This window comes from Schistocerca nitens, chromosome 9 (genome assembly GCF_023898315.1).
Source record: "Schistocerca nitens isolate TAMUIC-IGC-003100 chromosome 9, iqSchNite1.1, whole genome shotgun sequence".
Classification (NCBI taxonomy): domain Eukaryota; kingdom Metazoa; phylum Arthropoda; class Insecta; order Orthoptera; family Acrididae; genus Schistocerca; species Schistocerca nitens.
Window position 1 is genome coordinate 288,813,104 of NC_064622.1, and position 12,756 is coordinate 288,825,859.

A 12,756-nucleotide genomic window follows, 5' to 3' on the forward strand; every position below is an offset into this window, starting at 1 on the left:
AAAATTGCAAGACATGGCTAGAAACCAAAACACCGAGTACACGAAGTTGATGCCTTTGGTATATGAAGCTGCTTCAAAACTCTCAGCTATGTAATTGAGGATGATGTCAAAAATATTGCTGTGATTTCTAATATCCCCAGAAGATGTCCTTTCTATAGATCAACTTCACTTATGGCCTGCTGTTAAAGATTTCTTCAACCATTGGTCACCTCAAAGTAAAACCACGACCTTCTCCCTATTCATTTAAATCAATTTCTTGTTCATCAGCAATTCTTAGCCCCCCACAAGGTACTCATATTGGAGGTGCATGATGGCTTCATAGCTTTGTTAATTTCATAAAGGATTTCCCAAATTCCAGAAACCATTATATCATAATTTGGTGCTAACATAAAGACTACATTTATTTCCACCTTTCAGACTCAAGGTGCTGCTCCCTGAGTAGATGAAAACTGGTTACCTAATGATAATATATGTATATCAGTTAAGTCCAGTATATTTTGAGATAAAGTGCAAAAAACAATGAGTGCACAAAGCATAAGGCAACAGATGCAAACTGGTTAGCTAATGGTAATATATGTATATCAATTAAGTCCAGTATATTTTGAGACAAACTGCAAGAAGTAATGAGTGCACAAGGTACAAAGCTAATAGCAAATAAGTGCATCCAGCAGGTTTCTGGCATTTGCATGCTACAAAAGGAAAAAGATAATTTTAACAATACTTCACTAAAAGCAGCCAGTTTTCCATTGTTTGTTGTAATATTTATACAAAATATTTATATCATAGCTAGTAAGTAACTGTTTTTTTCAGTCCTACTGGACTTGTTGTTTCCTATTTTACTATTAGGCCTATACTCACCACACTGTAATTTGCCAGAAACCCTTTTGAAGAGCGAGAACCATCACTCTTGAATCTTATCGTCATGCTGTTGGAGGTAGAAAGGTACCACGCTGGTTGTGGTGCGCTAGAGCCACAGAGTTTTGCTAACATTTGCGTCTCATTGTCTGTTGATGAACCATCATAAATCTAGAAAAAATATTCATTATGATTATGGTCCTAATAATTAAAAATATTAATTTACTGAACATACAGAAGGCAGGCTAAAGGAGTGTTTGATATATTTCATCATACTGCAATGGAGCCCAAAAGAAAGGGCAGTACACTATAAAGGATTTGACACTATGTTCCCTATGCTTCTCAAAAAGACGATCACTGAAGATACAGTGATATATTTCATATCCACGTATTGCTTGTACATGGAAGGAATAATCATTTATGAGTCAGATAAACCTTTTAGACAGACTGATGTTTCTGAAAAACGAAATGAACAGGCACAGTGCACCACAGTTTGAATTTAAACAACAATGTAGGAAAAGATAGATTGCTGCTTACCACAAAGAAAACAGACAGGCACAAGTAAAAGACACTTACATAAAGCTTTCAGCCACAGTCTTCAACAGAAAAATAGAAACACACACCCTTTGTACATACAAGCAAGCGCACCTCATGCACACATGACCTCTAAAGAGTTGGTGATCATGTGTGAATGAGGTGTGCTTGCTTGTGTGTATGAATGGTGTATGTTTGTCTTTTGCTGATGAAGGCTATGGTCGAAAGCTTTATGTAGATGTGTTTTATTGGGCTTGTCAGAAACTTAATGTTGTCTTCTTTACAGAAGTAGCAATCTACCTTCTCCTGCATTGTTGATATTTCTCCCTGGAGTTTCCATTGTTTGAAAGTTTCAATTTACTGAACTTAATTTTTAGTAGTAGTAATTTACAAATTTTCACATTCTGCTTCTGGATCTTTCTAGACAAACATATTTAAATGTTTATGTGTGCGCAGAGTAAAAATATCAGTGTGGCATAAGGGAAATTTAAATACTGATGATCTGAGACATTTAAAGAAGAAACAACATAACATTTTTGTGTCATTTGAATTTTTACAGTCATGAATACCCCTGCCAAGAATTACAGGGATTGAGAAGTAATACAAGAAATAAAATTTTAATTAATATCTCATTAGTGAGTAAACACATCAAAGAATATGTTACAGATCAGTTATGAGATCAAAAAGCACCAAACACAGCATTGGCATGTATGAAGTGAAGAGTAAGAAATACACAAGTCACCAGCTTTCTTGCAGTAGAATCATTCATACAGTTAATAATTATTTTCCACCCTTGTAACAGAATTTCTGATCGTTAGCATGTGAGGAGCAAAGTATACAAAATACACATATTCATGAAAGAATGAATAAAATGAGAATTAAAGGGAAATTTACAGATAAGACCGTGGTTGATCTGTGCACACATAGGAAGACTTAAATGGATACCTACTTTAAAAATGTGTGATGATATCTGAACATCAAAATTAAAGTAATTAAAGACGTTAAAGTTTGTATGGGGATACAAGAAGAGCACTCAAATGAAAAAGGTGAACATTCTGTGCATCCAGAGAACAATCAGAATAGAAAACCTCTGATTTAGTTTGCAAAAAGAATTAACATGACAGTGAAGGTGTGCACTGCTCACATCAGAAGCTATGTTTATAGTGTTGTAGGAAACTTCTGATAGAGTGTAATACTTTAGGAGTAATGGAGACCACTCAATGAAAAGAAGAAGTTTTGAGCCATTGACAGATACATACAAAAAAGAAAGAACACTTGCTAGCCTTCAGAGTAATCACTTTTTGAGAGAGAGTGCAAATACACACACACACACACACACACACACACACACACACACACACACACACACACACACACACATGCATGCAGGCACGCACAAATGAATACACACACTCATGTTTCAGCATGGTGCCCACTGGATGTGCAAAGCCAGTGCTGCAACTCGACAGGCGGACTAGGGCGGTAGCCAGTTTGCCAGCTGAGAATGTGGGAGGGAAGGGTGGCAGGCTTGGGCTAGGCATTCGATGCATAGTTGTCAGCAATAGTGGGGAGTGAAGCACACTGAAGATGATGTGTGGACATGAGTTGGGAGGGGGTGACAAGGTGTGGAGGGGATACTGTTGGATATAGGGCATAGGGACAGTGGGCTATCGAAGCTTGAGGCCAAGATGATTATGGGAGCGAAGGATGTGTTGCAAGGATAACTCCTATCAGTTCAGAGAGGCTTGTGGAGAAGGGAAAGATCCAGATGGCCCGGGTTGTGAAGCAGCCATTGAAATTGAGCAAGTTAGGCTCAGCTGCAAGTAGTGCCCCACCAGGTGATCAACTTTGTTCTTGGCAACAGTTTGATGGTAGCCATTTGCCCTGTTGGACAGCTGGTTGGTCATCACACCAACATAGAAAGCTGTGCAGCATTCACAGCAGATATGACATGGTGCTTTCACAGGGGGTCATAGCCTCTGAAAACATAGGATAAGCCTGTGACAGGACTGGAGTATGGAACGCTGGGGAGGGGGACTGGGTAGTTCTTGCACTTTGGTCTTCCACTGGGATATGATACCCATGGCAAAGGGTTGGAAGTGGAAGTAGGATACGGATGGACCATGATGTTGTATAGGTTGGGTGTGCAATGGAACACCACTTTAGGAGGGGTGGGAAGAATCTTGTGTAGGATGTCCTTCATTTCAGGGCATAATGATAGATAATTGAAGGCCTACCATAAGATATGGTTAAGTTGTTCAGTCCAGGGTGGTAATGGCTGACTAAGGAAGGGGAGGGGGGAGGAGGGAGGGGGTGCTCTGTTTAGCTTCTTGGGGTGGTGGGAGGAGCCTCATTATCATTCCAGACTGGAACAACTCAACCATATTCTTCATACGGACTCTTATTATTTATCGTCATGACCTGAAGTTAGGGACAACCTGCTCAAGATCCTTCCAGTCACTTCTAAAGTGGTATTTTGTTGCTCACCCAACTTATTCAACATCCCTAGATCACTGTGCCACTTCCACTCCCTGTCCCTTATGAGAGGGATATTATCGCTGTTTAAGACCAAGGACGAGACTTGTTTGATACATCCATTCAGCACTTTATACTGCAGTCCTGTCACAGGCTTGTCTTCTCCCATCAGAGTCTGACCCACACTTGAAAGCAATCATGTCACATACCAACTCCGCAGCAAACACTGCATAGCATTTTATGTCAGTACAATAACTAACCACCTTACAAAAGGGTGAATGGCCACAGCCAAACTGCTTCCAAGGACAATGTTGATCACCCGGTGGGGCACAACATCCACCTGAGCACACTATGCTCAATGTGAATGAGAGCTTCACAACCTGGGTCATCTGGATCCTTCCCTTCACCATCAGCTTCTCTGAACTATGAATATGGGATTTATCCTTGCAACAAATCTTTTGCTCCCTTAATCATCTTGGCCTCAAGGCCACAATCTCTGATACCCCACTGCCCCCCCCCCCTTAAATACTTCCGTTTCCTCCACTCTGTCCCCCTCCCAATTCATGCTGCCCTTCACCTTCAGTGTTTGATGCTCCCCACTGGTGCCAACAGCCATGCACAAGATGCCTAGCCCATGCAAGTGCCACCCCTCTCTCCCACATTTACATCAGGCAAACCGGCTGCCTCCCTCCAAACAGCTAGCCACCCACACCAAACTGCTCTCCCTGCCTCTCTCCACCTGCCTACCCCATCCACATCCACTTCAAACCCCAACCCTACATAGTCCACCTGCCAAAATGCACACCACAATAGGTGTGTGTGTGTGTGTGTGTGTGTGTGTGTGTGTGTGTGTGTGTTTGTGTGTGTGTGTGTGTGTGTTTTCTGTGTGTACTTGTACTCTAGCTCAAAAAACGGTTACTCTGAAAGCTCGCAAGTTTTCTTTTGTTTGTCTGTGTGTGCCTCTTAACAACTCCTGTTTTGGGATGCTCCTGGTTTTGGATGAGTGGCCTCCTTTACTTCTAAAAAAAATTAAATTTAGAAACTTGTAAATCACTAGACAGGACCATAGTAAACCATATACAGCATTTTTATTCAGTAATGTACAACATCTACCCGACTATGATAGTATCGTTTTTCCCAAATTCATCTTTCAAAAATAAAGGGTCATATTACATTCCCAGATTAAACTATTCTGTTGAGTTCAATAATTTTATACTGTTTAATTGAGGCCATATGCAGACTTATTTTGAAGAATTTGGAAGGGTTGGATGGTGAACAGTGACGCCAGCTTGGCTGAATATGAGGGCAAATGTGGAAAGGCAATGGTGAGCGGTCAGCCAATTTCATTGTCATGCCAATGATCGGAATGAATCCCATGTACCTTGAGTTCTTATGGACATCTAAAATGTTCAAACTGCAGTTTGCCTGAGTCCAGTTGTAATCGTAACTGAATTCACTTTAAAATTGTACAAATACTCAAGAACAGTATAAATTTCTCCGGAGATGGTAAAAGTCTACAAAGGGGTCAGTGGCACATTTACATGTTTCATACAGCAATGTTGTCAATGCTTGATGAGAGGTATAATGCAAATGGAAGAGGGTGTATCAGCTGATGATTCTATGCAGCCAATGTGAGAGCAGGAAGCAGATGACATGTTTGGAAGCAACAAACAAAGGAATATTGTCACAGTGTCATGCCTATATAAAAACAAAATACACTATGTACTCAGGAAAAAACAGCTGTGTTCTCAGGTTGCCCCCTCACCTTTGCCTTAGAAATTGTGACATAGTCCCAAGAAACAGCCAATTATTTGTGACAACCAACATTATAAACTCGATTGTTGCTCTTACATAGAAACACATTCCTTCCTTTCTAACCTACCATTGGTTGTGTGTATCTACCATCTAAAATAATTATGTTGGTGGTGGTGATTAAAAATAATGATAATACAGGTGACTGATTTAGAGAGTAAGCAATCAATAAATGGCATAAGTTCAGGATAGATATAATGTTAACTTTTTTGAGTAGATATTTTACATCAATAAAGCAGTTTGTGATTTTGATTAATCCGAATACATTAAAAATAAAATCTTCTTAAGGATTTTCTTAAAAATGAGGGTTGTCTTATATTCTCAGTTGTCCTGTAATCACGAAACTATTGTAAATAATCAATATTAGACACTAGAAGTCTATAAGATTCGTAACATTTTCTTGTTGGGTTCAGCTTAATATACAATATATCCATAATCAGAAATCAAGGAAAATACAGGATAAAGTGATGGTACATTGATTAAGTAAACATGGAACGACTGAAGTAACAGCACCAGCTGTACTTTCATTCTCAATCACCACAATCATTCTTGGCCATCAAGATCAGTTTGCAGCAGTTTCTAAGCAATATAGAAAAACAAGCTACAATGGAAGTTATATGAAAAAGAAAGTAACAACAAGCCTAGTGAAATACATAATGTTGTGTTTCAACTCCTCCACAATTCCAGAAAGTAACATATATTACATAATCTCATGAGTCTACTGTTGTAGGAGTACACAGTCTCACACTTATGTGCTATTACATATTCTCCCTAATAGTATTTTTGGCTAATAATAAGAGTGAATAACTGGTTGCCAGTAGACAATTGCCAAGGAACTGTAAATCCCCAGATGTCCAAAAGATAAAGTAATAGAATACCTCATTACCCACTCCACCCTATAACTTATCACAGTACTAGCTTGTTATTCACAGCATCACCCACATGTGTGTGTATTACATGTAGTGCACACATCCATTCCTCAATGCACTCTCTGAACATCTCCTCTTCCTCCACTTTACATCCATCTTACCCTCCCCACTCTCTATCTACTCCTCCTCCACCCTTTCTCTGTCCACTCCTCTTCAACCTCTCTCTGTCCATCTACTCCTCCCCCTCTACATCTATATTATCCTCATCCCTCTCTCTGTTCATATCCTCCCTCCCCCCTCTCTTTGTCCATCTCCTCATTGCCCCCCCCCCTCTCTCTCAGACCACTACCTCCTGCGCCCCCCCCCCCCCCAAGCTTAAGGTCCAGTTCTATTTGCCTGTGGTCACTAAAAATTTGGAATTGGTTTAAAACTGACACATCCTGCATAATTTGTTTGTCCTTTGACAGAGCACAGTCAATATAATTTTTAATTTCATGTAATCCTATCTACGCCTATTTTTGGATTCGATTTTTCTTGAGAAATGTATGAAGTTTATTAATATAGCAGCTCCCAGCAGCCACTAGGCCAAGAGTCTCCCTAGAGGGAACAATTAACATCATTCATGGAATCGAATCCCAATTATCCCACTGAAGAGTCGTTTCTCAACTTTGTCCCCATTTATGCATTAAAGTTGATTATTAGTATACTACAGTGTGAATTACTTCTGTTTAACAATCCTTGTAACTTGCCGTAAAGGTCTTCAATTTCTCCATCAAAGTTGCAAGGTTGTTGAAGCATAAACTTGTACTACTTCCAGTGAGTAATTTTATTGGTTTTTAATACTATTCTTGTTCTTCTGCCTGAGATTCCTTCAATACCAACAATGGTGTCTGCAATGTGGATTGGAGAGCTGCCCTTCTGTCTCCCTTCATCGAACTGAAGATTACTTGGGTCACTGCATCATAGGACTATGTATTGTGAGAAGGGTTAAGGTGACGGATGGGACATGAGATAGGTGGAACATTTTGGGACACACTTTGTCTGTATCCTCTGCTGGGACCTGTATGGCTAAGGACAGCCTACTAATGACTATGCCACTGCCTGTGTAGCATCATGTGAACACTTAAAACTCTCACCAACATAGTCAATGCTATTATATAAAGAGTCAGCCCTGGAGATGGACATATACATATATGAAGTATTCTTGAAGTTAATTTCCATAATTATTAGAGTAGATTAGCACTAGTCAAAATTTGTCCTTAGGAAAGTTTACAGAAGTTGTTTGCTGTGTCTCAATCTGAGCGTTAATATAAAACTTCCGCATTCCTGAAAACTCTCATGTCATGATAGTATTTGCAGAATATTATGTCAGTGAATAAATTATGAGTGCAACCGTTTTCTGGTAGCCAAGCTGTGGTGTCCTTCAATCAGCATACCAGCAAGGTCATCCTTTAGTGAGACAAAAGTGCCAATTTGTTTATGAAGATAAGAAGGTCTAACTATGGGATCAGGGTTCTTGACTGCATTTTCTTTCATTGTCAGAACACAAAACTTAGCACATGAAGATATTATGCAAGTCCAACAGAATTTTGAGATCTATGGAAGTTGTAAGAAGAAAATTAAAAATCCATAAGAACTCATAGTTGATGGTATGTGAAAGTGTCACATACAGCTGAAATGTAGGAAAGTTCTGCTCAACATTACTATTAATAGCAAATTGAACCATTACTTCCAAATCCATAGCAAATAGGAAAGCTGGAGTTTAACATCTCTTCAACAAAGGCACCACCTGAGATTAAGGGATAGATCAACTCGAACAGGAAGACAATGGGGAGTCAACCACAACCTGCTGTAAAGAACAACCACAGCTTTCCAATCCAGGCCACATTTGGGTTATGTACAAGACAGCAAAATATTGTATCTCTGAACAGTACAAACCCACCTCTTAACCTGCACTGCTGTTCATTGAATCTTTGATTCCAGCTCTCAATGCATTGTTCTCCTTTTGTTTTAAGACCACCACTACCCTACTCACAGTGTTCAGAAGAAGAGTTGGAGAAAACTGAAGAGCTGTATTCAAAAGGAGAGTAGCATCAGTTATTCATACTTCAGCTGCATTGTAGCACCAAATAAATAGAGAAACACAGAAACAACAAAAATTTCACTTTCTGAAGGAACCCATTCCATTATCAGACAATTTTGCGGTCCTGAATGGAAATTACTTGCATTTAATCAATATGGTTGTAAAAGAGAAGATCGAAACTTACTGCAAGGTAATCAAAATAACAATCTGAGCTGGATTCCATGTCAATGTCACTGACTGTAAAATTGATTCGATGATTAGTGTCAACTTCAATCAGCCACATGCAGTCATCATAGGGGTCATAATTGTTTGGATAATTGCTTGAATGAATTGACCCTTTTGGAGTTGTTAAATGACCACCACAACCTGAAAATAATGAAAAGTAATTCATTTTATGACATAATTCCTAGACTGCCTTCATCTTTTTCATTTTACATTTGCAGAACAGTGTAAACACGAATAATGGAACTGAAGATGTTTCTTACAGCATACATGGAACACACATTTACACAACTGAAATTATTTCAAAAGCTTGATAAGTACATATGAAATATGTAAGTGCAAAGTGCTGTACTATTTGACAGATCTAGTATATTCTGCCACATTTACAAAGACATTCCTTCCAAAAAATACCTAAAAAACTGATATAGAGATGTACTAAATCAGCCATTCAAAGTGCACTTTGAAAGCAAAAGGAAAACATATACTTTACTTACTGGTATCATATACAAGCATCTGGTATCACTAATCAACGAATCAACATGTGTCGTACCCATTCTTTAAAACTCATGTTAATAGTAATAACACTTGAACAATTATTTTATTACTGTAGATCTTAATGTAAACATTTAAAATGATTTTCAAATTATGTTGGAACAACTACTGAATGGCAGTTACTACACTGGTTATGATAAAAATGGCTTACGTGATGCTACTGTCTTGTAAGAAGCTTTAAAGCCTCTACCAGAATAAACCCAGTCACTGACAAATCGAATAAACATATTATTTCCAGATGATGAGTAGTTCATTGCTTTTTCTTGGGTATGACAGAGCTGGGTGAGTTGGGGTGCTGTGTCATCTATACCACCATATATCTGTAAAAAAGCTCTAATTAGCAACAGATCAAAATGCTCAATAGAGAGGATTTAAGAAGAAACTAGTCAAAATACTATTCTTCACATTCAGAAACCACTGATATGCACTGCTAATTTGTCAGTGAGTGATGGAGCATTTTCAAAAATATTGAAATTTTCAATAGTTGAAACACAAGAAAAATAACTAATTGGTGATCTGTTTCACTGGTGCCAGCTTTACATAAATGGAGATTTTTATCATAGTTATTACAGATTGCCATTATCACATATTTAAATCAACCATTGAAAAACAGTTTTTTGAGTGGAAAATATAGAGAAGAAGCAATTACACACAAGTATTATAAAGCAAACTAAGTACAAAGATTCATAATAAACAAAAATATCTTCAATCCAGTTAATATATCAACAATAATAATCAATTAAAAAAATGTAATTGGATGGATAAAAATCTACTCATCAAGCAGCGGCAGCAGGAAACATATATAAAGGTTAAACAAACGTGCAAGCTTTTGGAGCCAGTGGCTCCTTCTTTTGTCAGAAAGCCTGAAGAGGAAGGAAGAAGGATGAACAAGAAGAATTAGTGAGGTTTAGGAAATGGAGAAAGTTCAGGAAAGTCACCATCAACCCTGGGTCAGAGCAGACTGATTGGACAGGATGGTTGGGTACTCCAGTGGATGAGATTTGAAAAACTTAGACCTTACAAATGGAAGGTAGCATAATATGCAAGACAGAGATTACTGACAAAATATCATGGAAGAGTTAATAAGAGCAGAAAGCTATGTGCATTGTATGTAGTAAAGGTAGAAGGTGGGGGAAAACAGGCAGATCAGGAAATAAAATATGTAGAAAACTAAAAGGGAGTGAAGAAAGGAAAAATCACTGAGAAGAAATACTGAGACTGAAGAAATTACTGTAAATCAAGACAGGTGGGTGGTGAAACCAAGAGCAACATCTTAAAGTCACTTCACACCTATTGAGTTCTGGGAAAATTGTGTCTGGGGAAGAATCCTGATGGTACATGTCATGTAACAGACACTGTGCTCATGACTTGTCATGTTGAAGAGCATGCTCTGCAACAGGATATTGTGTCTTGTGAGTATACACCCTCTATCAATGTCCATCAATATTAAATGATAAAATGGTAATCCTCATACCAATGAAAAAGGTCAAACAGTGTTTACATAATAGTTGGTACATGACATGTGTCTTTTGACAGGTGTCTATGCCTTTCTAGTATATGTTTTGCCAGTCAGGGAGCTTGTATAGCTGGTGGTAGGATGGTGCATAGGCCAAGTCTTACAGGGGGCACACTCACAGGGGTAAGAGCCATAAGGCTGGGAAAAGGGAGCAGAAGGAACATGTAGTTTAATTCATAGCCTTGCGGAAGTAATTGATTAATACATTCAGAACCAAGATAATACTTCTAAGCTGTTTTTTCAAGGGATAAGATGTACCAGGGCTGGAGGTGGTGACCTGGTAAATGTGCATTTGAAACTGGCATAATTACATCCAGTGAAGGTTGAGTAAGAGTTTTGGTTTACTGTTGTTAAGAGTCTGCATTGGAACAAAAATGTTTACCTCAAATGATAAGGTTGAATGGGAGGGATCATATCACATGGAATGGAAGGCAACTGTCAAAATACAAGTTCTGTTGTTTTCAGTGGGTTTAATGTGAACAGAAATGTGTAGCTAATTCTTAGTGAGGATGAGGTCAACATGAAGAAAAGTGGCACGGGAGTTGGAATAGGATCAAGTGAAATCTAATAAGGAGAAGGTATTTAGAGATTCCAGAAATTTTAACAAATCAGCATCACCATAAGTTCATATGGCAAAGATGTCATCAACACATCTAAATCAAACCAGGTCCTGAAGTTTTATGGATCCCAGGACAGCCCAAGGGACCCACAAAAATTTGGCGTAGGAAGGAGACATGCTGGCTCTCATAGCCATGCAACTAATCTGTTCGTATGTCTGTTCCTCAGAAGAAAAGCAGTTGTTAGAAACTATGGAGTTGATTAAGGTGAACAGGAAATAAGTCATAGGTTTGGAACCACGAGGACATTGATTACAGTAATATCCATCAGCAGACTGACCAATTACATGGGAGGTTCTGGTACAGAAAGTCATGGCATCAATGGTAACAAGTTGATTAAGATGAACAGGAAGCACTTCACAAGGTTTGGAATGAGGAGGCACAAGTGATGCTAAAGTTCAACAGCAGACAGAAAATGTACATGGAGGATGTTGGTATACAGCAAGGTGGCATCAATGGTGAAAAGCAAGGTGTGTGATGGGAGCAGGATGGGAAAAAATTTCAGATGATCTAGGAAATGGTTGGTCTCTTGAACATACATAGGAAGTTTCTGTACTACAGGCTGCACGTGGTGATCAACTAAGGTACATATTTGTTCAGTGGGTGTTTTGAAGCTGGCAACTATGGGATGGGGAGGGTGTTGGATTTGTGGACCTTTGTTGTTGCTGTTGTTGTGGTCTTCAGTCCTGAGACTGGTTTGATGCAGTTCTCCATGCTACTCTATCTTGTGCAAGCTTCTTCATCTCCCAGTACCTACTGCAACCTACATTCTTCTGAATCTGCTTAGTGTATTCATCTCTTGGTCTCCCTCTACGATTTTTACCCTCCACGCTGCCCTCCAATACTAAATTGGTGATCCCTTGATGCCTCAGAACATGTCCTACCAACCGATCCCTTCTTCTAATCAAGTTGTGCCACAAACTCTTATTCTCCCCAATTCTATTCAATACCTCCTCATTAGTTATGTGATCTACCCATTTAATCTTCAGCATTCTTCTGTAGCACCACATTTCGAAAGCTTCTATTCTCTTCTTGTCTAAGCTATTTATCGTCCATGTTTCACTTCCATACATGGCTACACTCCATACAAATACTTTCAGAAACGACTTCCTTACACTTAAATCTATACTCGATGTTAACAAGTTTCTCTTCCTCAGAAATGCTTTCCTTGCCATTGCCAGTCTACATTTTATATCCTCTCTACTTGACCATCATCAGTTA

At 38.9% G+C, this 12,756-nt stretch overlaps 1 protein-coding gene across 1 annotated transcript in view; it reads right to left on the reverse strand.

Moving 5' to 3' along the window:
* Positions 1-12,756, reverse strand: part of LOC126202937 (cubilin-like) — a 771,281-nt gene that overhangs the window by 394,517 nt on the left and 364,008 nt on the right. Inside the window, exons 31-33 of the mRNA XM_049937033.1 lie at positions 9,554-9,722; positions 8,813-8,994; positions 859-1,026 (exon numbers count right to left, since the gene is read on the reverse strand). Coding sequence (XP_049792990.1) covers positions 859-1,026; positions 8,813-8,994; positions 9,554-9,722 — 519 coding nt within the window. The remainder of the gene's footprint in view (positions 1-858; positions 1,027-8,812; positions 8,995-9,553; positions 9,723-12,756) is intronic.